Source organism: Vespula pensylvanica, chromosome 6, assembly GCF_014466175.1.
Source record: "Vespula pensylvanica isolate Volc-1 chromosome 6, ASM1446617v1, whole genome shotgun sequence".
In the NCBI taxonomy this organism is placed as follows: domain Eukaryota; kingdom Metazoa; phylum Arthropoda; class Insecta; order Hymenoptera; family Vespidae; genus Vespula; species Vespula pensylvanica.
Genome location: NC_057690.1, coordinates 8,445,459 through 8,467,349, shown reverse-complemented (window position 1 = coordinate 8,467,349; position 21,891 = coordinate 8,445,459). Strand labels below are relative to the sequence as shown.

General features: G+C 28.3%; 4 protein-coding genes across 4 annotated transcripts; all 4 read left to right on the top strand.

Moving 5' to 3' along the window:
* The first annotated feature begins 1,871 nt into the window (after positions 1–1,871).
* On the top strand, positions 1,872–3,455 carry LOC122630022. The gene is made up of 4 exons (XM_043814036.1): positions 1,872–2,150; positions 2,339–2,453; positions 2,764–2,895; positions 3,057–3,455. The coding sequence occupies exons 2-4, from the start codon at positions 2,396–2,398 to the stop codon at positions 3,290–3,292; spliced, it is 426 nt and encodes a 141-aa protein (XP_043669971.1). The 5' UTR covers positions 1,872–2,150; positions 2,339–2,395; the 3' UTR covers positions 3,293–3,455.
* Positions 3,456–8,082: 4,627 nt separating this feature from the next.
* LOC122630018 lies at positions 8,083–11,732 on the top strand. The gene is made up of 3 exons (XM_043814031.1): positions 8,083–8,345; positions 10,922–11,161; positions 11,282–11,732. The coding sequence occupies exons 1-3, from the start codon at positions 8,282–8,284 to the stop codon at positions 11,512–11,514; spliced, it is 537 nt and encodes a 178-aa protein (XP_043669966.1). The 5' UTR covers positions 8,083–8,281; the 3' UTR covers positions 11,515–11,732.
* A 1,050-nt stretch (positions 11,733–12,782) lies between these two features.
* On the top strand, positions 12,783–13,869 carry LOC122630021. The gene is made up of 3 exons (XM_043814035.1): positions 12,783–12,908; positions 13,295–13,444; positions 13,581–13,869. Exons 1-3 carry the CDS (start codon positions 12,857–12,859, stop codon positions 13,805–13,807), a joined length of 429 nt encoding a protein of 142 aa, XP_043669970.1. The 5' UTR covers positions 12,783–12,856; the 3' UTR covers positions 13,808–13,869.
* Positions 13,870–16,868: 2,999 nt separating this feature from the next.
* On the top strand, positions 16,869–20,414 carry LOC122630019. The gene is made up of 3 exons (XM_043814033.1): positions 16,869–17,154; positions 17,871–18,029; positions 20,050–20,414. The coding sequence occupies exons 1-3, from the start codon at positions 17,094–17,096 to the stop codon at positions 20,292–20,294; spliced, it is 465 nt and encodes a 154-aa protein (XP_043669968.1). The 5' UTR covers positions 16,869–17,093; the 3' UTR covers positions 20,295–20,414.
* The last annotated feature ends 1,477 nt before the right edge of the window (positions 20,415–21,891 follow it).

Here is a 21,891-nt window from a genome sequence, read left to right as displayed (position 1 = left end):
GTGGATACATATATTAAAGTGAAACAAATGATGCGTATAACCCGCGAATATTTAAATTAATAACACCAATAAACTTCTTCAAAAATCTAATATATTTATATTTTTTTAAATAATACTTTTTTTATTATTCATTCTTTTTTCTTTTATATTATTATTTAATTGAAAAATATGATTCGTTTTATCGATCGAATTTGCCGCGAATTTCTTCGTTAGTGCACATGCGCATAACGAGAATCGACGCTCCCATAAAACGAGAATCGATTATTCCTACGTAAGAAGAAACTACTAACCCAAATAGGCTCTATTTCTATCACTTTCATGATAAAACCATAGAAGAAGATGTAGAAAATGAATTCTTTCGAATATGATTATAACTTTTAATCATGAATCATAGATAGTTTAATTATTATATCTATTATGAAGTTTTGTCTATTTTATTAAAAAAACCAATTTTCTTTGTTTTTCTAATTTAAAATTAATCCTGAGTACCAATACAAATCTAATATTTCATAATATAATAGTAACAAAAATAATTTCAAATAGTCACAACTATTGTCAATGTAATAATAATTGAGAATAAAAGAGAAACAATAATTATAATAAAAAATAAAAAAGAGAAAATGAAACTAATAACTTAGAAATAAAAGAGAACAACGAATGAAATTATAATAATGAAACATGTCGATAGATCGTTTGATGTTAGATAACATAATTGAGAAATGAAAATATAATTTCTAATAAAAATAATAAGGAACGCAGGGCCGTACTTTGAACAGGGAAGATGGCCGTGGGTGGTACGAAGAGCTTTACGTTCAAATGGAGCGTAAAGTGGTGGTTTGGAACACGTTGAGTGGATAATGTTCCTTTTCCTGTGACACGGTGAACGTCACAAAACTGTCACATAGACTTGGCTACGTTCACAAGCATGAGTATACTATCGTAGAAGATATCCTTTCATTGGTGATTTTCGCATGTCCTTGTTCATTAGATACATGAACAAAATAAATCTATTTGCAAAACTTTCCTACGTATTGTTAACGTTCTAATCAAATATAATCTTTTATATTATAACTATAAAACAATTTTTCTTTTCTTTTGATTATCAATAATCTTTGATTAATAATTTATTTATTATTTGTTTTATCAGAAATTTTTAATAAAAATTAGAGAAAAAAAGAGAAAGATAGATAAATATTTTTTTTTTTTTTTACAAAATTCATATTCCTTTTATACATATAAAATATGTTTAATTACAATTTTTGATGTTTTTCATTATAGTTAATTTTATTATACTTACACGTGACGTCTAACGATCTAGCCCACGCAGTCGCGTGCATTCGTGACTCGTAATAATCTTCTTCCTGCCAAAAATGATATACTTAGATGTTATAATATGTTACTATGGTCAAAGAATTTCTCATTAAACAATACGAATATAATTGATGATCAATTACGATAATATGTGTCAGATCGATCGTGTACAATTTGGTAATAATATTTTTATGAATAAAAATTCGTGTCTTTTGATATTATGTCTTATCATATGAATGATAAAAATCCGTATCTTTTGATATTATGTCTTATCAGATGAGTCTCTGCAATAATGAAGAAAATATGACAAATGAATCGTCCTAACCAATTAGTCAATATCACGTATAGAGTGCTTCTTTTAGTAGATCATTTAACGCGTTTAGCATTGCATTTTAGCAACATCGTTATCCCTGACATACTTATAGTAATTAGAAACAATGTGACTTTGACTATATTTATGTATTTTTTTTTTCTTTTTTTTTTTTTATAAAGTATGATACTCAAAATGTTTGATACTTCTTATTATTAGATTCGATAAAAACAATTGACATTTAATTGAAACATGATAGCTTGATGAAAATGTGAATCGATTGATCGACCTCTTTTATATTTTCAATATTGTATATCGACACGTGTGTGCGTGCTGAAAGATCAAAACTGGTACACTCCAAGTGTTACGTTCTGTTTCACGATAATCGTGGGTCAGTATAATTAATTCCGTACAATTTGAAGCAGCTTATTCTGAAGATTCTCCAGGGATCGCTTCAATTATAATTATCAAGTTCTACTAATAACAGACAATAGGTTAAGATTTCTGTATGTTAGTCATAGATCTGATCGTAAGTAGTTATCAAAGGATAAGATTTTTATTAATAATAATTATTTGGATTAATATATCGTTAATTAAATTAAAATGATAATATATACATATACATACATGTGTGTGTGTGTGTGTGTGTGTGTGTGTGTATACACACACATATATATACATATACATATATATGTAAGAAAATTATTATATTTATAGCAAAAGATCCAAAAAGACAGAAAGATCAGAGGTTATAAATGTCCATGAAAATTAACAATGCGAATAAGATTGAATACGTTTCATATTATATTGATTTTATTATTTCTCCCAAAAGGTGAGTAAATAAATGAAATTATTTTTATCATCGATCGTTGATAAAATAGAAAGATGTTTATCATCCTAAGATAAATTATCGACTGTTGATACATATTTGTTCGCTTGATAATTTCTAGTCAAACGTTATTTAACAACAAAATTAATATTATAAATGTTACTTCAATAAAATTAATGTATTACAAGAAGGAAAAATGTCTGATCAGATTTTATTAAAAAAAAAAAAAAAAAAAAAAAAAAAAGTCAATTATTTATTAGCAATTAAATTAATTGAAGTTCATCTTGAATCAATTAAATTTAAATCAATTTAGAGTATAGATGCAACAAGTGTTATCAGTGCAACAGCAAGAAGGACAAAGACTGCGGTTTGAATAAGGTCGATCCGAAATATCTCAAAATCTGTCCAATGACTCATCCATATTGTCGTAAATATGTTTACAAATGTAAGTACATTTCTCTTTCTGTAGCAAAAGGGCAAGTTTTGTAGAAGTGAAAAGAGTTAACGTAGCCGTTCATAAATTTCAAGAAAAAGAAGAAGGAATAGAGGCGAACTATTTTTCCTCGAAGTTTATTTTGCGATCAATGAAGTGAAAAATCTTTTCAGACTATTTCACGGACTCGAGAGAATATTCGACGATTCGTGAGTGTGCAAAATGGAGGAACGCTGAAAGGGAATGTTATCGAGGACGTTATAGTGCTGACAGTTATCAATTGACTTGCGAATGCAAAGGTTCTGGTTGTAATCGTAGTGCTAACTTGAAACCTCATTTACATTATCTCTATACCCTATCGCAACTCTTAGTCCTTTTATACGCCAATTATATTATACTCGATGCTTGAAAATCATCAAATCATAAATCAAGAGACATTAGTCACTGATTAAAAATAGTAATTTTTTTAAGCCATGAACATTGTAATCGAGTTGAATTATTATTTCTATTTAAGTAATATTAACGTGTGAATATTAATTTTTTTAATATTTATTACCTCAACTCAAGTAATATAGCGAATTATACTTAATAACAATAATAAATGATAAACTCTACTTTAAATCAAATACAAGTAGTATATCGATTCACGAAAAATATTTCAGAGACCGATTGAAATTTGTTCCAACGATAAACAACTTTAGGCTTGACATTCGACCATTTTCAAAGCATCCTAATATCTGAATATCGTGCCAAAGGAAGCGATAATTCGTCTCGAACGAACGTAAGTAGGCGTCCATTTCTAGTTTATTTTTATGAGTAAAGATTTTTCTTTCACTATCTATTAGACATCTTTGTAAAATGGAAATATTTTCAAAAAAATGAGTCGTCAATAATAAAGTACGTTAAAATATCTAAAACAAGAATTGACAATGATTTCTCTTTTTCCTTCATTAGATTTAATTTATATTATAAAAAAGCAGTTTATCATATTAATAACTACTTTTTATTACACGGGTGTATTCGAAGGTTGCATATTATCAGGGGTATACAAATTTGAGCACCTGTGTATAGACTATACTTAAAATATGTGCGTTTTATTGAGTTGCCTATCATCAGGGGATACATAATTTTACTCTCTATTTATAGGTTATTTCTTACGACAAGTAATTGTTCACATATCATCAGGAGCACAAATATTTCGTTTCAATAAATTTCATTCATAAATGATATTATATATAAATTTACGTAATCGATAAATATTTTACGTTTAAACAGACCTATATTAATAATTTTTACAGTGATAAGTTGCATTACGAGACACAAGAATGACATGACTTTCCGAAGATTCGTTCTTTAATAGGATGGGCGGTCATTTTTTCATCCCTATGAATTACCCCCTCTCCCCTGTTTCTACCACGTGACGGTCATTCGTTTTCTTCTTCTCTCTCTCTTTCTCTCTCTTTCTCTCTTTTTCTCTCATTCTTTCCCCCTCCTAAGATTCGATATTATTATTATTTGGGTCGCGGCAATGTGGCGCCGAGTGTCCTGACGCTCTCGTATTCCCTATCCTCGCACTATTTCCATCGTTCCTTGCATTTCAACATTCTCGATACTCTTATCTTCGAAAAGAGAGAGAGAGAAAGAACTTACGTATCATATCACTCTCATTGTAAATGACTAAATCGATTACTATAAATTTGTCTAACGAGAATGATCTATCTTATTGTAAAAACAAGTATTTGAATTTTTCTTGAAAATATCTGAACAATTTTTGAATAAGAACGCGATAATATACACGATGAAATGAACTAATTAATATTAATGAATAATTAGGTGAACGACAATCAGTTTATGGAAGAAATAATGGATCAATTAATAAGCTCGGACTTCCCAAGTTTGACATCGTAAAAGAAGGCAAATTTTGTTTTATTAGGAAGTCCTTCGCACGTGTATATATATATACATATATACATACATACGTTTGCTTTGCGTGTCTTCCATTGCGTGTTAAAGAGTGTTTCAAAACGATATTTAACGCTCGTTGAACGTATGCCAAAGAACGTTATCTGCACTACGGTCGCTCCTTCGACGAACGAAAAGGGTGATCAACGTCAGTCCATTATAACTAAACCATAATAGTTAGAATCATGTGTGTGTACCTACTTCTTATGTTTTATGATATACGATTAAACCATGATTTAGTATCGAGATGATAATCTTATCGAAATTTTTATGAGAAGGAAATTATTCGATGTATTATACAGGATGGACGGAAAAATTCTTATGCCTGTATTATAGTATCGCGATCTGAAATGAAAATTAGGTTAAAAAAAGATCTCTAAGAAAGAAAAGGAAAAAAAGAAGTAATCGATTTTAAAAATCATCTAAGTACTTATAGCCTATTCAGTATATGGAAATCATCTGAATTCGTGAAAAATAATGATCGATTTTTTTTCTTGAAGATTCGATATTGACAAAAAAAAAAAAAAATAAAAAAATAAGAAAAAAATAAAAAATAAAGGAAAAGCGAAGGAGACAAAAAAGAGTACATGAAATAACGATCTTGGTTGAAATCGTTCTATGTGAATTCTACTATATGGAGTTTTCTTGGTAATTGCTAAAACGAAAACTCCAAGCTAGACGGCGTCAGTGGCGTCGTAGATGGGCGCCGCGGCGCCAGTCGTCTCTCTTTCCATCCTCTTACCCCTTCAATATGCGTTGCCCCCTTTTCTCCTTCGATGACTCTCTCTCTCTCTTTCTCTCTCTCTTTTTCTCTTACTTGCTTTTGAAAGATGTCATATACTATACAAGGAACATGTATCGTTTCCTTCTTTCTCTCTTTCTCTCTCTCTCTCTCTCTCTATATATATATATATATATATATATATATATATATATATACTTTGCGATTAACGATAATGTTTATCGACTTTACCTCAGCACATACTATAATAAAATTCCAAACGATCATAGTTGCTTTTCCCTTCTCCATTTTTTTATTGTATCCATTTGGATTATTTAACAAATGTAATATAAATTGAATAATTATTGTCATTAAGTATAGATTAAATGTTAATTTTGATTCATTTTGTTCACATTTGACATTTTCCGTTTTAATCGATCATTTCTATCACGATAGTCGTCGTTGTTTTAATTAGGCTAATAGTCCATTAAACGTGTCACTCCTCTTCCTCCCTCTCTCCCTCTCGTTATCTCTCTCTCTCTCTCCCCTTCTCTATTTCTCTTTCGTCTTTGTTGATCTTTCGAGTGTCGGCATTACTCTCGAATTTCCAACAATTTCCTTTGGAATCGTTGCCAAGAAACGAATGCCGGATATACGCGGTTTTGTAACGTGCAAAAAAAGAAACAAAAAAGCCTAATTGGATAAAAGATCGGCCGATTCTTGAATCACCAATAACATACGTTCGATATTCGCGACCGGACGATACACCGTAAGAGATAACCTTTTTTCTATCTTATTCTTATTTCTTCTTTCTTCTTCTTCTGTATCTTTTGGCAAAGTTTTATCTTGTTGCCATGCAACAGGTGAATTCATCGTGAAAAGGATTTCTTTCCGAATACTTTCTAATATTTCTTATGATGTGTGCGTGTGTACGTATGTGTATATACATTTGTATATGTATATGTATATGTGGTGTGTGTGTGTGTGTGTATGTGCGTATTTGTATATGTATATGTATATGTGGTATGTATGTACGTATATATATATATACTTATGCATATATTTTAAAAACATCTTTTTATAGAAATTTATATAGTTTCTTGTATTCCTTCTGATTATATGAAACGAAAAAATATTAGATACTCTGTGTAGAGATATACAAAAATTAAAAAGAGAAATAGTTTTTATATTGTAATTAAGATGTGTTCTTTTTGTAAATTATAGAAGAGAGAAGATTTTAGGCACTCTATGTAGGGATATAAAAAATGAAAAAGAGAAATAACTTTTTTATAGCAATTAAGATGTATTTTTTAAGTTACAGAGGAGATAAAATTTGAGATACTTTATGTAAAAAGAAATGAAAAAGATCAATAACTTTGTATTGTAATTAAAGTGTATTTGTTTTCGTAAATTAAAGACGAGATAAAATTATAAAAGATTCGAGAGAAAATTTAAAGAGGCTAGTGAAATTATTGAAATTAAGTATGAATAAAAAAAGAAAGAAGAGGAAGAGTAAGACAAATGTCCATTACAGTGAAATCAATTCTGTAAGTATAAAATATGAAGATAAAGCATACATAAATAATGAAAATTAATTAAAATGATTCTAAACTAGTCTCAAAATTATTATTACAAATTTAAAACTCGAAGAGAGAGGAAGAAAGAGAGAGAGAGAAAAAGATAGAAACATATATTAATACATATAAGTATTTATAAAAGAAATGAAACGGTTTATTTGTTTAATATAAATTAAAGAATATTAATTCAAACTATTCTAAAATTTATATTAAAGTCTCGAAAACTGGAACAAACAAAAAAAAGGGGAGAAAGATATAAAAAATTATTAATCCTTGTAAATATATTAATTAGAATATACATGTGAGAGGAATTAATTAAAACGAATATAAACTAACTCAAAATTATTATTACACCAAATATTAGTCCAAAACTTGAACGAACAGAGAAAGAGAGAAAGAGAAAGAGAGAGAGAGAGAGAGAGAGAGAGAGAGAGAGAGAGAGAGAGAGAGAGAAACGTTTACTATTTGCTGTATGTGTGTATTAAAAAAATAGAACAGAATACACATGTAAGGATAGTGTAAGAAAATGAATTTCAAATATAAAGTAAAATATTACGTATATCGAAGACTTAAACAAACAAGAAAAAAAAAGAAAGACAGAAAGAAACAGAGAGATGAAAAAGTTTATTAATCCTTGTAAATATAAAATAAAAAAAAAAAAAAACAAAAATAACGAACAAAAGTATACATAAGAAATATAAACGAAAGAAAATTAAATTAAAAGTGATCGTGATTACGTAGGAAAAAAGAAAGAAAAAAAATAAAGAAGAGAAAAAAGGAGGGTAGTGGTAGAAAAGTAGAGGGGTGCGAGGAATACATAGGTGGCTTGTACGCATCGTGCGCGATGGGAGAAACTCGTGAGAGGATTGGAGAGAAAAGGAGAGGAATGGGGAAAGAGGAGAGGAAAGGAATGGAAAGGAGAGGAGAGGAGAGAAGAGAGTCAATGTGTGGAAAGTGGCGAACCACTGGCAGCGATCTCATATTCGCGATCAGGCTGTCGACACGACAACAACCCTTCTTTTCTAAGATTTCGATGATATCGGCCGAGCAAGTGTTTTTCCACTAAACTTTTGTGATTCTTCGAAGGAGAGACAAAGAAAGAGAAGATAGTCGAAAGCTGTGATCGAGACAAGGAGAGATGTATCGAAAGTTCGCGATTCTTTTCGTCGTACTCGCACCTTTCTTTTTGGCGGTTCGATCAGGTGGGAATTTTATATAAATTGTTTAGTTTCTTCTCAGTTTTTTTCTTTTTTTTTTCTGTATATAAAAATATGTGTATGTAAACATGAATAATCAAGTGAACTCTTATCGAACGATTTTAATCATTATTTTTGGCGGTTCAATCAAGGTGAGAATTATTAAAATCTTTTATTATAAAAATTGTTTGATCATTTGTTTTTATTTTCATTTTTATTTTTATTTTTATTTTCATATAAATGAAGATGTGAGATTTGCATAACGATTGTGACAAATGTGAAAAGAGAAAAATAATTCGTCGTGTTATCATTCGTTAAAAATTTTAATGGAGCTAATAAAAAAATTTGTATTTGCAATTTGCAAAGATAAGATAAATCTTTAAACATCATAATTCATGATCCGTGATTTTTGTAAAATTTTCATGTGTTTTTCCAAGATCGTCGACCCAAGGCAATGTTCCTTCCTACGTGTCCGACTTATAAGGAGCTTTACTACTTTCGTCCGAGATAAAGCTTACTTCGGGAAGTTCTACTAAAACTATCTTCAAACTACTTATCAAATTTTATATTTTAAAATTATTTATATTTTCCGAATTATAAATATAATTTCTTACATTGTCCTAAAGACAAATTACGAATAATTTTCTTCATAATTATTAAAACAAACAAAAAAGAGATTATAAAATTGTGTGTACATTTTTTTTTACGGTGAATCGAGTATAGATCGAGAAAAAAAAAGAATCGAATAAAACTTAAAACTAATAAAACTAAATAAAAATAAAAGGATCATAAAGTCGAACAAAAATTAAAAACTTTCTTGATAATTATTTAAAAAAGAAAAGAAATTTGCAAAATTGCGTAAATGTTTGGTAAATCTATCAGATCAAAGAAAAAGAAGAGAAGAGAAGAGAAGAGACAAAAAAAAAGAAAAGGAAAGGAAAAGAAAGGAAAGAAAAGGAAAGAACAGAAAAGAAAAGAAAGAAAAAAAAAAACAAAATGAAAAATAATAAAAAGAGAAAGAGAGAAAGAGAGTGGGTGGCGTCGACGATTTTGGCGCCACATCGCCGCGACCCAAATAATAAGAACACGCGCGTTTCCTAAAAGGAGGGCAACTTTTCTACACCCCCACATACTCACTCACTCTCCCTCTCTCTCTTTCTCCCTTTCTCTCTCACTCTCTCTCTCTCTCTCTCTTACTCTGTCTCTCTTTCTCTTTCTATCTTTCTCAACCATAAATATTTTCACGATACGTACGCATCCACCCCACTTGAAATAATACTAAAGACATACCAGGGGGTTCACATATTTATCAAATAAAACGATCAAGAAATTTGGCAAACGTTACTTGCATTTCTTTTTTAAATTTTAACGATCAAATTGATTTTCCATTATTTCGTGATAATATTCCGTGATATATTTTTCTATATTCTATAGTTATACAGGATGATAGATTTAAATAGGAACATATGTATATATGTATATATATATATAAGAAAATTCTTAATATTAAATATAGGAAAATTCCTGTTTATGTATAGGAAAATATGTATATTCGTAGCCCAAAGTGAGTTTTTATTAACAATAACTTTCTTTTTTTTTTTAGAGTCTAATAGATATGTGAAATATGATCAAAGATTTATATAGAAATTTCTTTTTTCTTTTCTATATCTTAAGAGTTGGTTAACTAGATCGAAAGAAATTAAAAATTCGAAAAATTTTAAGGACTAGTTCTTCAACCCCTTGTTAAAAGCGAATCTTTTATTGACAATATTTCTTATTTTCTTTTTTGGAGTCTGCCGCATCTATCAAATATAATATTATTTTTTTGTACAACATTTTCGTTTCTATTTTGCTTTTTTTCTTTTCTTTCTTATAAAATCGAACAAAGAGAAAAGTATAAAAAATTTTCAAGGGTGACTTTACCATTTTCAAAATTTTTTCCATATGAATTATTCTTTTTAATAATGATTGTTGTGCCTTTATGAAAGCAAATTGACATTCAAAAATGTTCCTATTTAAATAATTACACTCTGTATATATTATCCAAGCATTAGATGAAACTTTTCTAGTGCAACTCGAAGCAAGGTTTCGTTCTTCACCGAAGAATTTCGTCGTTCGTCGAAGAAAAAGTTTTCAACAAAGACGTCGCTGTTATTCTCGGCGCGTAATAATTTTCGCACGTTCGCAGATGGATGGCGCGAAATTACGTAAGATCGTTCCGACAATTAACATCGTTTGTTTTTTTTTTTCGAATAACATTAAGATCTTATATAATTTCTTATTTTTCTCACATTTTTCCTTTTCCTCTTTTTTTTCTCTTTTTTTATTTTTTTAAATACAGTGTATCATCCTTCAATCTCGTGAAATATTTATAAATAATTTAACGGATAAATAATTATTTATTCCAAGTATTTCTCAAGTTGAATTATTTCAGAAAAATTTTATAGATAGATACCAATAATATTTTATTTAATGATTAATCTCAATGACTGCAGATTAATTGAATCTTCATTACCTTGTAAAAAATTAATTAGCTAATATTAAAGAAAAAAATAATCGACAATCTTTTTATCATTTTACAGATGATGTATTGAAATGTTACATGTGTACATCAGTTACGGATAAAGATTGCGGGGATGATATAATAAAATCACAGGCAATCGAGCCAATGGAATGTACGATGGAAGAAATGACGAAATGGCAGAACACTATTCAACAGAATAAGTTACTTACACCAATTTTCAGTATTTTTGCTGTCGATAATCCTCAACAAAATAAAAAAATATTGAAGAACATGGCTTGTGCCAAGGTTGATACCAAAAGTGAGTAGAAATCTGTTTTACCGACTTTCGTTGAAATTTTCTTCGATACATTAAATCCTATTTAAGCTTATCAATTTTTTCCCGTTGTCTCTTTTTCTTCGTTTTCTTTTTCATCAACAGTTCAAGGCCAAGACAAAATAGTGACGATAAGAAGCTGCCAAACCGCACAAGCAGAAAATGTTGATCCTTGCACCTCGATAGAAGGTAAACTTCTCGGTGGCATGGAATATTGTGGATTATGCGAAGAAAATGGTTGCAACGGTTCGATAACAATTTCCCCGAGTATCAGTAATATTATTTTCACCGTCCTAGCATCATTTGCCTCTGCTCTTATCCTTTACAGAAATGCATAACCTCCAACGTTCACTATCACCTTCCATTTTCCAAATTAATCCGTAAATTCATATCCACTTTCGAATCAGAGTTATCGTCGTTGCATGTGCCTCTTTTTACCATGAAAATCTATACCCTCCTCAAGTGTCCAAAGCAATTTCAGCACAAACCACGATATTTTTTTTAATTTCTTAGTATATGTCGTATTCAAAATCCAATACGAATATCTAATCTCGAACTACGTATTTTATCCCAATCGAGATAATACATCGAAATCGCAAGAAATCATTTTTTTCTCTTGTTATACGCCGTAAATCGTGTACGTCGCGTGTGTATTATTTGCTAGCAAAAATATATGATATATACACATACACACACCGACACACAGAAAACATACACCAACACACAGACACACACAAATATACGTACGAGATGCAAAATATACATAATATTATATACATATATATATATATATATATATATATACAGAAATTACATATATGTATATATATACACAAATATTAAATGACGACTGTTGTTTGTTTAAAAAAAAAATAAAAAAAAAGAAATAAAAAATAAAAGAGTACATATATATAGCTACCGTATCTCTACGTGTATGCAATGGATATGGATTCTCGAGCTTGGATATTGATATCGAGAAAACAATGCTAAAGCTTTCGAGGTCAAATAAAAGTGTTTGCCGCACGATGATTATAACGAGCAATAAAAAAGCGTGTTGACTAACCTTGTTTTATTTGAATTATTCTTTCCTTTCTAAATGACGAAGATTCTTATTGAATATTGTGTACATGTAATATAATTACTAGTGATATATGTATATATACTAGTAATATTATAATATATATATATATATATATATTTATAATATATATTGTAATATACTAATATGTATATTATATTACTATAGTATTATAGTATCGCATATAGTATAGTGTAAACAACTATTATATATTAGTATATTATATAGTACTACATAGCATCATATAGTATAGTTTTAGTAGCAGTATTATTTAATAGTAGTATTATTTAAGTATAATAAACAAATTTTCAAATAAGAACGTAACGATGGACCAATTTAATTTTTCGATTAGCATGTTATTTCATAGTAGATAAAAAGAAACATGTGGAATAAGTGTCTTCTCTCTCTCTCTCTCTCTCTGTCTCTCTTTCTCTCTCTGTCTCTCTCTCTCTCTCTCTCTGTCTCTCTCTCTCTCTCTCTCTCTCTCTCTCTCTCTCTCTTACCTGTTCTTTACTTGCTCTTTATTTTTATTACCAAAGATAAGATATCTCCACTCGCTAAAGACGCGAGTACCAGGTGCGTTTTTATTAACAGCATCCAACATGGTCGAATACTTAACCGTGCTGACGATATTTTTACTCTTTAATGTAATAAGTGAGTAATAATAATTTAATTTTTAATTGTGATTGACTAATGTGCTTTTTAAACAAATTGTTTTAATTAATCTGATTGGATACTTTAGTCCACTTCTATGAGAGGCTAGAATTTTGTCCTATTTTACGCGTGTCGTGTTTCAGAAGAAAAGGAAACGTCTCGTTGAATAAATATCTACTTCAATCTTTATTTTTATTTTCTTTTTCTTTTTTTATGGCGTATATACGTGTCACGTGAATATTAAGTTCTTCTACTAACTTTGTCTTTCTTCGTTATATTTCGTGATAATTTATAAAAGGATTTTGTTAGAATATATACATATATATATATATATATATATATATATATATATAAAGAAAAGGAATACGTCAATATAATTTTAACAGAAACGACGGGCTGTGAAAATTTATGGTGTTATGAGTGCAATACTAATTTAAAAAACGGCCATCAAAGAGAGTGTAATGATCCTTACGTCCCAGGACATTCTATGGATTTGGTATTTTGTCCTAGAAATGAATCATTTCATTGTCTGAAAGGTATTGTAATGTGTAAGTCAAAAGAAATTTTATTATATAAAATGTAATCTGTTAATTATTTTAAAATATTTTCATTCATTTTTACGTGGATATATTATTATTATTTTTAATAAAACAATGGATTTTAATGTTATAGATAGGAACATTCTGGTAACGGTAAGAGGATGTGTACCCAGTCGAAAAATTGATCATTATTGTGAACATGAACAATATTATCCACACTCGAGCATCGAATGTTTCTTTTGCGATGACTATGCTTGTAATAATAATCCATCAATGAAGCCTAACAGTATCTATATTTTAGGAATTGTTGTTCTAATGGCGTTGAGTTTGTCAAAAATGTTGATACCGTCAATAATTTGACGATTTAAAAAAATGTTTGCACTTTTTTTCTTTTTTATGATGATTTAACATATATATATATATATATATATATATATATATATATATATATGTATGTATGTATATGTATATGTATATATTGTCAATATTAATAAATTGAAAAATACGATGAAAAATATGAATAAATGTAAATAAATTATAGAGAATAATTTATTTATTTATTACCTGTTTATCTTGAATTTTACGTTCCTTTAGAATAAAAAATATCTAGAGCGAAGAATATCTGTGTTTTTAAAAAATGTTTTCTCTCATTTATTATAATTATATTATTATTATTTTCTTTTTAATAAGTTTATATAATTTATTTTTCTTCTATCGAAATTTCATTTCTTGAAAATATATAAAACAAAAAATTATTATATTTTCGAAACATTTTTTCTCATTTATTACAATTATATTATAATAATTTTTCAAGCTTATATTGACATATTTATTAAATATTTAAAATAATTACTTTTTTTCTATCGATTCTACATTTCTTGAGAACTTGCAAAAATACAGACAAGAACAAAACTTTTTAGGTGATTTTAAAGATCAATTACTCTTTTTCACTCCTTTAGACTAATTTATTTCCCAAATTATAAAAATATTTCGTAGTTTGATCATAAAATCTAAGAAAAAAAAAAAAAAAAGTCTATTTAAAAAGTCTCGAAAAAGAGTAATTGATTCTTAAAATCATTTAGAGAATTCAGACACATTTAGGAACTTCTGACCCAACTTGTGTAAAAAAAAATAATCAGTAATTGTAATTCAATAGTTATTCTCGTACGGAGAAATAAACAAACGTATAAATGACGGGGATACAAATAAGAAGAGAAAAAAGAAAAAATAAACAAAATAGATTGTTTCGAATCTTTGAACGAAAGAGGTCAAAACATGTTTTAAGACCGGAAAAGCCAGTTGACTTTCGAGCTAGAAATTAAATCGGCTTATGAATGAACCGGAGAAGAGATCCACAGGCTGACTCCTTCTACGACGTTTCGTCAGAGTAGTAGAAGAAGATGAAGAAGAAGAAGCTGACCTAAACGTTGCTGCATCATTCTTTCTTCGTATCTTTCGGAGCCGAGGGGAAGGGGTCAAATGATCGAGTCAATTCGGTAATTCTTCGTGAGGTTAAATGTTCCCCTGACCCCTGACAAGTTCTTCTTAACGAGTCGGCAAGCCTCACTTTGCATCGTTTCATTTAACCATTTCTTCGATAGTATTGAATCTGTCAAACTCGACAATAATTACTTTTTATTATTTTATTATTTATTTCATTAATATATATATATGATTAAATAATTACAAATATTATTTAACGAAAATTAACCAAAATTAATTATATAACCAAACGTGCGAAAGTGAAAAGAAAATTTTTCATTCGATACAACAATTGATATAATTAATATTACATTAAAATATATATATGAAATATAGTTTCTTTCTTTTTTGTCAATTATATAAATTATTTAATTTTCCGTAATCGATTTATAAATTAATACATAAATTTGGAAGATCATATATGTAATTTGTTATTTTCATATTAATTTTTTTATTTTCCTCGGTATATTTTTTTTTTTTGTTATATGTCGATCGCATAATGATTGATAAGCAAATGAATCGATTGTAGCTAACTGATTTAACTGAAATACTCTATTAGAAACTAATTAAAACAATTAAATATTTACGTTGATAAAAAAGAGAATATCTCTTAAACGATATCGATAATAACATCATTTCGAATACGATAATATCGAAATTACTCACATCGATACGCATTAGGGTTAATCTCCTCCATTAAATCGTAATTATAGATTGAAACGATTAGATAATCGAGTACAAAGAAGAGGAGCGAACATTAAGCTACGTATATTAAGGGTCTTAAACGCGATGTATGGACAAATGAGAAGATATTCTCTTCTATTTATTCCTTTTTTTTGATTTATTAATATTAATTATTTACTTTCTTCAAAAAAAAAACAAACTATCGATTAATGCTATAAAATGAAAATAATAAAAAATTTTTGAAAAAATATTTATTTTATCGACTGTTACTATTTTTAGTTTCGATAAATCGAATGCACGATTTCATAAGAAGAGAGACAGAAAGGGAGAGAGAGAGAGATAATTATTATTATTATTATATATACATATATTATAATATATTATAATATAGTATATATGGTACATAACATAATTTAATAAATTTTGATTTAATAGCTATTTTGCATTTAAATATTGAACGAACATTGACAAGCATCATCTTCGGACTCGATACATCAAATTTACAATCTCACAAGATCAAGAGATAGACCATCATAATATAATAATATATTATAATCAATGTAAACAAATTCTAATTATATAACAGCTAGTTTGCACTTCAATATTGCGAAGAAATAAGAAAACTCTTCGTATTTTTCTTGCGTATTTTCGAAAACAACGCTTACGGGGATACAATATTTAGGGAAAGAAAATAAAAAATAAAAAAAAAAGAATAATACAAAAAAAAATAGAAAGAATGTATCTGATATTTAAATATTATAGTAACAATTTACAAAAAAAAAGCTTAGTTACTATTACGTTCTAAAGAACAAATGTGACAGCTCACTATTTATTGAATATAACACTCCTCTCTAATAAAAAAAAGTGAAAGAAGATGTTCCAGAAGAAAATGACGAAAAATGGTCCCGAACGATTAGCCGTTTCGTTAATTGTCTTAAACGAGTTGGAACAAGGGTCCTGTTTCGACTCTCTTAAAAAGGCTTCTTGCCTGTTGTTTGCTCTTTACTCCTACTTCCTGGCAGAGAGTCTGCTTGCATTCAAGTTGGTGGGGAGTTGTCCGGGGGCACGCACGATGTGTTATTATGACGAAGTATAGACAGAGATAGAAGAAGCTTAACGAGAGTGAAAGAAAGAGAGATATGTGTATGTATATATATATATACACATGTACATGTGTGTATGTGTGTGTGCATACGAAGAGAGGGAAGGAAAAGATTCGTGCGTACTCTCCGTAAAAGAGGGTGTCGTCTCTCTCTTCAGTTTCAAAGTGGACACGTTCCGCGACGCCGGTTTTTCAATTCATAGTGCTCTTTTATTCCCCCCTATCGAAAACCGAACGTATATCGTATATCATAAGTTACAGTGTTTTTCAAAATATTTATACATATATATATAGATATATATATATATAAATATAAATATCGATATCTTGCTCTCTTTCTCTTTTCTTTTGACTAAAATATCATTTTGAATATTCAATATGGTTTCCAATACTTTTTGGATGCTCCTGACAGTATTTCTTACTATTTTCGCAAATTCTGGTGAGTTTGTACAATTTGTCTATTTTCCTTTTTCTTTTTTTCTTTTCTTTTCTTTCCTTTCTTTTCTTTTCTTTTCTTTTCTTTTCTTTTATTTTATTTTATTTTATTTTATTTTATTTTATCTATTTGAAACTCATTTTGCAAATTTTTATCTTTAAGTAATAGGCTTTAAGTAATAGTTTTGATTAATAATTTTGTTATAGTAAAGTTACTTGATTCGATTGGCGTTTTTTTAATTAAATAAGAAATTTAATGATACAACATAAGAAACATAAGTTTATTGAATAATGTTATTGTAATCAGATGTCTAAATTTGAAGAGATAAAAAATAATAGCACTTACATATCCTTTTAAATAGGCGCGCTTTTTTCCACCTTGTTGACTCACTTCTCTTAAAAAACTTCGTTTAAGTAATGAAATATATCATTGACAGAAAATCAATAAGTCTTTGAGGCTCCTATCTAATTTCACCTTCTATGGCTTCGTCGTAATTTTATTCGATGTTTTTCTTCTTTTCTTTTCTTTTTTTCCTGTGCTGTTTTTGAACGATCCATTATATAATTTGTTATGACAGTTTCAAGGACTCATTCTGTTGACATTTAATTCTATATAAATTTTTCTATTTTTTTTTTAAATTAGTCTTTAAAAGATTAGTTTCGAAAAAATAGACGGTAGAATTTATTGAGTATTTTTCTTTGTTTTTTACTTTTTAACAGGCTCAGCGTTAAGGTGTTGGGAGTGTTCATCTCATATGAACGCCATGTGCGGTGATCCTATGAATTCTACCGACCATCAAGCTATGTTTCATGTGAAAGAGTGTGGAAGAGGTCCTTATGCTAGTTCTAAACCAATTTGTCGTAAAATGGTAAAAAGAGGTATGTTTTATATTTTGCAAACTATGATCATAAAAGTATAATAATAACTTATATAAAATTTTAAAAATAAAAGATGTCTCAATGATAAAATAAAGAAAGAAAAAAGTACTTAAATCAAAAAAAATAATAAGCGAGTAATATAATAATTATAATAAAAAAAAATAATAATAATCCAAGTAAATAATATATATGTATATAACAATGAAAATAAAAAAGAAAAATAGAAACAACAATCCAAGTAAAATTAAACTTTCTCGTTGTTGCGATCTATAATGCGTAAATAAATTTTTAGCGATTTTTACCGAATGTACATAGGAAAACAAAAAATTTGATTTTCTTATATAACATTTTCAAACGTCCCTCGATGAACAAGTGAAATTTTCAAATGACACGTACAAAAATAAAATTGTACATTGTTCTTTAATTCGATGACGCATCTCAACAAACACATCAGCTTCTAAATGCTGCAACTCTCATCGCGAAAATGCATCGAGTGATTCAATGGAGAACGCACCTATAATTCTTAATGAGGCACGTTTATTTTTGTAACCAGCAACGACATTCTTATGCACGGCAATTGAACTAATTAGCCATGCATTAAAGTCAAGATCATTCGAGTTTTGCAAGATGATCCGTTTATTTATCTCATGAATCAAAAGAAATATATTGTTTACGATCTAAATACGTTTTAGTATTTATAATTATGCGTCTTACGTATTCATGAATTGAAGAATTATAAAATTCTATTAAAGAAATTTTTTTTTAATTACTGATATATAACTACATAAGATTATTTATTTTCCTCGTAAAAAAATGTTAATAACGCTCGATTTAATGTACGATCACACGTGGTATATGATTTTGATGGAACAGATTACGTGTTTCTCTACTTGCAATTAAACCTGTTTGACGAAGCACATTACGGGCATGAATCAGATGGAAATCACATGTTACGTATTCTCTTCTATTGTTTCGTGAAATATAGTATAGGAATGAATTTTCCGTCTACCGGAATGACCTCGATACTTATCCCCTCTTTCTTCAATGATCAAGACGTTATTTCGAAATCTAGCAAACTAGTATTCGATATGATGCACACTATGGTTAATTCGGATTTAAATTATTCATACGATTTTTATTTATCAACAAACTTAAACCCGTTCTACGAAAAGTTATTTACGCTTTTTTTTTTATTTCTTTTTTTACCTTTTCTCTCTTTTCTTATCATTTTCCTATAATGTTAAGATTATCATTATAAATTTGATGTAATTAAGAAAAAATGTGTTCGAACATCTGAATAAATAAATGATCGTGTAAAAGTTGAGAAGAAAAAAAAAGGAAAAAGTAATAAAAAATGGAAATGAAAAAAAATGATTCTTTTATAATATTTGTTGTCAGATCTTTTTTTATAATGCTGATAAAAACGTTAACGAGTGCGTCACTCACATTTTAAATCGTGCTAGATTGCGCAATGGTTAGTACGTTGTTGACTGAAACATCGCGTGTGTTAACTCTACGTTGACGAAAGGAACGTATTAAACGCAGGATATTATTCACGCAACTAGTCGTACAGACTTCCGTCAGCATTTTACCTACGACGAATCATGCCATGCAACTGCGTCTATCTCTGAGCAAGATCCCTCGTCATTCTGTATAGTTGAATCATCTCTCGATCTCAATTATCACGAAACTAACAACAAAATTATTGATAATCTTAAAAATTGTCATTTTTTTTCTTTCCGCGTTCCTAATTTTGTTTACGTATCAGTGTAAATAATATATATCTAGAATAACGTAATTGTTATTATTTTTAATTGAACATGTGTGTATAAATATATATATATATATCATATGTATATAATTTATTATTATTTAATTTACTCATCATCGAGAAATTTAAATTATTAAGTTAGGAGTTAATGAATCGAGTACTGAAATGATACTTAAATAGTAATAAAAAGAAAACAAAAGTCAAGATTTGAAATTTGAAAATTGTTAAAAAATTATTAATTATTTTCAGATGGCGGTGATCGTGTCGTGATACGTTCCTGTGCAATACCAAATCACGATGAAACGGATATAACCGATGGTCCTTGCAGTCCGCTTATGACAAACGGTCGAGACATGGTCGAATCTTGTCATATCTGTAGTACCGATCTTTGCAATTCGGCGAGTGGCCTGTTAACGACGCAATCGTTATACATCGCTGGATTAATTCTGATCGGTTATCGTTTTTTCGAATCGAACTATAATCGTGTTATGTAATTATTAAAAATAACAAACTGACAACCCATTTCGAAAAATAGAAAACGGTTGTGAATGGTTGAGATATACAGATATACAATATTTATATCATTTAATGAATTATTTGTTCACTAAAAAAATGTTTATATAATATTTTGCTAACGAGCTCTCTCTATTTTAATTTTTTTTTATTTTATACATACATATATATATATATACATATATATATATATTAAATAAGAAAAATTGCTATATTTTATAAAAGATTACTAAAAAATTTATAAAAATAATAAGAAACAAAGAAAATTATTTTTAATTGATTCTATTAATAATTATCGATCCGGTAAAGAAGTATGCTGTAGATAAATTTCGTAAGAATTTTTGGAACGAGCAGTCTTACGGAATAAGCTCGTTAATTTTACCTAGTTAGTTGAAACTCGTTAGTGCATAATAAATTAACATATTACGTTACCGTACGATCGTATAACGCGTCAAGTACTCTTATTAACTTAGAATCTTACCTGAAATTAGCTCTTTCCCTGAATTTCTTGTTTTTCTTCTTTCTTTTTTTTTTTTTTTTACTTTTTCTGAAGAGTATCATATATGTACAAGTATACGTATACATACATATATGAAAAATATCTTAAATATTTTGCTTTATTAAATATATTTTTCCCATATTTTTAGGGGGGAATCTAAATACCTCGCAAATTTTTCCTTATTTTTCTTTTTAATTAGTAGCTTCCTTTTCTTATTAATAAATTAATTCGATTTCAGTTTAACTCTTTCTCTCTCTCTCTCTCTCTCTCTCTCTCTCTCTCTCTCTCTCTCTCTCTCTCTCTCTCTCTCTCTCTCTCTCTACGTGTGTGTATATATATATATATATATATATATATATATATGTATGTATGTATGTATGTATATATTTGTCTCTTTAAACTTTGTTTTTGTCTTGCTCTTATTCTTTCCAAGTTTTAATCAAAAAAAAAAGAAAAAAGAAAAAATGAGAGAAAAGAAAAGAAAAAATAAGAGTAAGATAAGTAAGTAAACAAGTAGCTTATCAGGTATCCGTCCAATGCTTAGAAACGATCAGAGATTTTCATTAGGCTAGGTCTCTTCGTTATCTCCTTGTAAGACCCTTCAAATGGCTTTTAGATTTGTAAGTTGTTAGATTAGACATATTCTTATTTTCTTTTTTTCTTTCTTTCTTCCTTCTTCTCCTCTTTTTATTCTCTAAATGAAAATTTTCACATGAATCTTATCGACTTTATCGAAAGTTAAAGAAATCTTTTCTAACATACATGTAAAGATATAAGAGTGGTTATTGTAAAATTGTTTGTACATAATTTGAAAATATAATAAAAAACTACAAATACTTTACTTTTCTCTTTCTTACGAAATAAAAAAAAAATCCTTCTTACATCTCATTGTCATCTGTTATTGTTATTATAATTTTTGATATTAGGAATGAAAAATAAAGATATATTTATATAATTGTAGAATCAATATGATCTATATCTACTGTAATTTAAGATTTTAGAAAAAAAAAAAAAAGATGAAAAAAAAGAATTGACACAGCAAATTTTCGAACGATTACAAATCAAATTATTGACTATAT

Coding starts and splice junctions, on each gene's coding strand:
- LOC122630022 (XM_043814036.1), top strand. CDS start 2,396: ATGCGAATAAGATTGAATACGTTTCATATTATATTGATTTTATTATTT. Junction 2,454..2,763: donor TTTATTATTTCTCCCAAAAG/GTGAGTAAATAA, acceptor AAATCAATTTAG/AGTATAGATGCAACAAGTGT. Junction 2,896..3,056: donor TCGTAAATATGTTTACAAAT/GTAAGTACATTT, acceptor AAATCTTTTCAG/ACTATTTCACGGACTCGAGA.
- LOC122630018 (XM_043814031.1), top strand. CDS start 8,282: ATGTATCGAAAGTTCGCGATTCTTTTCGTCGTACTCGCACCTTTCTTT. Junction 8,346..10,921: donor CTTTTTGGCGGTTCGATCAG/GTGGGAATTTTA, acceptor ATCATTTTACAG/ATGATGTATTGAAATGTTAC. Junction 11,162..11,281: donor TGCCAAGGTTGATACCAAAA/GTGAGTAGAAAT, acceptor TTTCATCAACAG/TTCAAGGCCAAGACAAAATA.
- LOC122630021 (XM_043814035.1), top strand. CDS start 12,857: ATGGTCGAATACTTAACCGTGCTGACGATATTTTTACTCTTTAATGTA. Junction 12,909..13,294: donor TTTACTCTTTAATGTAATAA/GTGAGTAATAAT, acceptor TAATTTTAACAG/AAACGACGGGCTGTGAAAAT. Junction 13,445..13,580: donor ATCATTTCATTGTCTGAAAG/GTATTGTAATGT, acceptor TTAATGTTATAG/ATAGGAACATTCTGGTAACG.
- LOC122630019 (XM_043814033.1), top strand. CDS start 17,094: ATGGTTTCCAATACTTTTTGGATGCTCCTGACAGTATTTCTTACTATT. Junction 17,155..17,870: donor TACTATTTTCGCAAATTCTG/GTGAGTTTGTAC, acceptor ACTTTTTAACAG/GCTCAGCGTTAAGGTGTTGG. Junction 18,030..20,049: donor TCGTAAAATGGTAAAAAGAG/GTATGTTTTATA, acceptor AATTATTTTCAG/ATGGCGGTGATCGTGTCGTG.